At 46.0% G+C, this 3,771-nt stretch overlaps 1 protein-coding gene across 1 annotated transcript; it reads left to right on the forward strand.

Moving 5' to 3' along the window:
- The first annotated feature begins 2,634 nt into the window (after window positions 1-2,634).
- Window positions 2,635-3,216, forward strand: LOC147958910 (uncharacterized). Its single transcript, XM_087532361.1, has one exon. The coding sequence runs from the start codon at window positions 2,635-2,637 to the stop codon at window positions 3,214-3,216; it is 582 nt and encodes a 193-aa protein (XP_087388487.1).
- The last annotated feature ends 555 nt before the right edge of the window (window positions 3,217-3,771 follow it).

A 3,771-nucleotide genomic window follows, 5' to 3' on the forward strand; every position in this document is an offset into this window, starting at 1 on the left:
TTTGAATTTGATCCTTTGAAACTCCCAACTCATATTTCATATAATTTGAAGAAATCATTTTATCTCCTCTCGTGAAAATCATTGAGTTGCATAAAGTTTCAGAATTGGAAATATTTTCGAAATGAAATTCAAATATTTTGAACACCCCCTGTCATTTAAATAAATGAAAGAAGTCATATCATCTTCTCTCCAGGGTTTCGTGGTGAAAAGAATTTGAATTCACGGAGATCATGAATGCAAAATGAAAGTTTGGGAAAGTCCTTTTATTTCCTCTCATTTAACTTTCAAAAAGGTTTCGAATTTCACTCAATTTCACACAATCAATCAAACAGTCAATCAAATCTATCTATTTATTTTGGGATGTTACAAATATTATATCTACCAAAAAATGGTATTTATATCCTGAAAAATTCTCTTAAATTTTCAGTGTTTTCCCCTCGGCGCTAGGGCTTATATCAGGCCTTGGCTATAGGCCCTAGCATTCATGGCCCTGCCAAAAGCCAGCGATGTTGTTGTAATGGACAGGGTATGGGCAGGGCAGAGCAATGCCATACCTATACCCGTACATTTAGTGGGTACAAAATTCTATCCATAATCGTGTCTACGGGTATGAAACTTTACCCATACCCGTACCCGTCGGGTACCAACCCGATGGGTACCCGTACCCATTGGGTACCTAGCGGGTAGAAGAAATAGTAAGTTGTTCACAATTTTACACTCATTGATAGCACATTTGACAAAAAAATCAATCATCTCAGCTCAATGACAAGTAGATGAGTATATGACCTCTATCAAAATTTCAAAAAATCACAACATACTCATAAGTCAATACGAGTAGACGAGTCACATGAAAAATTAATGATTAATTGACGATAACTTAACATTAGTTTACGAGTGGGCAGGGTATGGGTATACCCGCGGATACAATCATATGCTTGTACCCTGCCCATGCCTTAACGTGTAGGGTATGGGTACTACTCATGGGTATAAAAGTGTGCTCATACCCTGCCCATGTGGGTACAGTACCCGCGGGTATCCGTACCCGTGGGTAAAATTGCCATCCTTAGTCGGGCAGAGCATAGAGCTCGACGCATTAAGTTAGATGGGGTTACCCCTCAGAAAAAAGAGATGGGGTTACGATTCAATTATGAGCTCTCATGTGTTCGTATGCATTTGGATGACCAGTAAATAAGATGAAATGAAATATATGAATCTTTTAGTTGAAAAATATGACTTGTTAGTAAATTATGTTCATGCAAATTTTCATGAACAAATAATATTCAAGGGTAAAACTTGGTTTCATTTTTTTGATGGATAAAAAAGAACTTGGTTTCATTGATCAAATGCAATGGAGCCAGGGCTTTTGGGCCCTTTTCCTCTAAAGAGTAGTATTCGTGGTGCTTGGAGCAATAAATAAATAAAATCAGTGTTATAAAAAGCTTCAAATATAGAAAATTCGGAGCGGGTTTTTACATAGCAGAACAAATGTTGTTTTTTCACGGAAATTTTGATGTAGTTGGGCACACAAATATGTTTGTTTACTTTTTTCTTGGCATTTTCCGGACTGTACTGTTCATCATGGTGCACATGAGCTCGGAAGCCAAAACTCCATGTCCAACAAAGTTAGCGTTTCCATGTCATTCTGAATATTGGATTACGAGGTTACTTGCATCCTCACTTACCTGCACAGTACAGTACCGCCCGTCGTTAATGGGTCATTGAAACCGAAGAGACGGCGCCATCAAAAGCTAGTACTGAAAACCCCCTTTTTATGGTTAGATATCGAGGGATCAGCAGAGAAGTAACTGCAAAAGCTTTTGCACTTTGGTGTCCTGGCGTCTACTAAAAGTACTGTTGCCTTGCCAAAGAAACCTTGTAGTATGAAGATGCCATAGAGATTACCGACCAGCATTGGCAAAAGACATGAATTTAACCTCAAGGCGAAACTATTTCACAAACTAAACTATGTTGAAAGTATTTCATCCAGCTGACTCCTAATGTGCAGCGTCTAACAGCAAGGCGCTACACTTTATTGTGCAGCGCCTAACACATATGCGCCACACTGTGCAGCGCCTAGCTGTAAGGAGTTGCACTACACTGTGCAGCGCCTATCTGCAAGGAGTTGCACAGTAGAGTTCATCGCCTTACTGTTGGGAGCTGTACAAAAGGGTCAGCGGTGTGAAATATTTCCAAAAACAGTTTAGTTTGTGAAATACTTTCGTTTTGAGGTCAAAATTGTCAATTCTGCCGCCAGCATTTACCCAACCTTTGGTGACGATCCGTCGTTCTTAGACCCTGTTTGGTTCATAAGTCCTAAGACTTTTTTTAGTCCTAACTAAAAGCAACTCCAACGGGCCGATTCAAATGGACGGCGCTTTTGTCCGCTTTTCGTCCGTTTGGGTCGGCCGTCCGCCCGACGTCCGCCTTCAATTAGATTTGGGTCGGTAGTGCGCCTAACGCGCCGACCCATTTCATGATCGCGCGTGCTGGTTTTGGCGCTCCAGCGCGCGGGAAAGGTTCGCGTGCTGGTTTTGATGCGGTCGGCGCTCGTTATAAGAAGGCGCTCCCTCCACACTATGTCCGCCGCCCACTCGTCTCGCCCCTTTTCACTAGCCTCGCCGCCTCTGCGCCACCATGTTGATCCACCGCCTGGGCGCTTCGGATTTTCGCGGAGTCCGCGAGCGTCGCTCCGGCGCCTTCTCCTTTGAGATCTGGTTTGGCGAGAAACGCCTCATTCTTGGCACCTTCGACACTGCAGAGGAGGCGGCCCGCGCGCACGACGCGGCGGCGTGGTTCCTCCTGAGGCCTCGTCGGGAGATGAATTTCTCCGACGTGTCAAGCCAGCGGGCGCAGGATCTCGCGCCTCTCCCGCGGCTTTTCACCAACAAGGATCGTCGTGACCATCGAAGGCAGCAACGCCGCCTCATCATCGCCGAGATGGACGTGGAAGCCATGGTGGTGTGGTGCGAACGCTTCCCGCATGACATCGTCGACGAGCGCCAGTTCTACAAGCAAATGAGGGTGGAGAGGGAGGCGAGGAGGACGGAGCAAGCCGCCTATCGGGAGGACAAGCGTGCGCGAAAGCAAGCTGCTCAATTGAACCTGAAGTTAGGAGAAGCGTCGTCCTGGGACTCCGTGGACAAGCGGTATGCCGATGCCTACAGTCAGACGTCGGAGGATGACATTACTGAATCGGAGTCAGAAAACGACGAGTAGTTCATCTTTTTTTTTATCTGTCTACGCTAGAACTATCTATGTATCCTTTTTCTATCGGAAAAAAATGGCTGGCGGTGTCGGCGATGAAGCAGGCGGGCGACGGTGTGTTGTTCGATGGGGAGAGGCCAATGTGCCACCGACCAGCGGGCTCGGGGAGGAGAGAGGGCGAGCGCGCGTGCGTCCGTTTTGTGTCCGCGCCGACGCAAATCCAGCTCAAAAATGGACCGGGTATGGGTCGGCAGCTGGACGAAAGCGGACGCGCGTCCGTTTGGGTCGGCGCATTGGGCCGCCTTTTCTGTCCGCGCCGATCCAAATGGACGGCGATGGACGAAATGGGTCGCCCCATTGGAGTTGCTCTAAAAAGTCGTTAGTCCCTAAAAATCCCCATCTGTTTGGTTTCTGGGACTAAACATGGAATTATGGACCATGTTACAACTATAAGTCCCAAAAAGACTCTCCTTAAGGCTCTTCTTTCATAAGTCCCAAATGCCCACTTTATAGGCCTCCTTTGGTTTAGAGGAATTTCATAGGAATTCTAGAGGATAGGATTCTTAT

Source organism: Triticum urartu, chromosome 7A (assembly GCF_056163025.1).
Source record: "Triticum urartu cultivar PI428250 chromosome 7A, HENAU_Tu73, whole genome shotgun sequence".
NCBI lineage: Eukaryota > Viridiplantae > Streptophyta > Magnoliopsida > Poales > Poaceae > Triticum > Triticum urartu.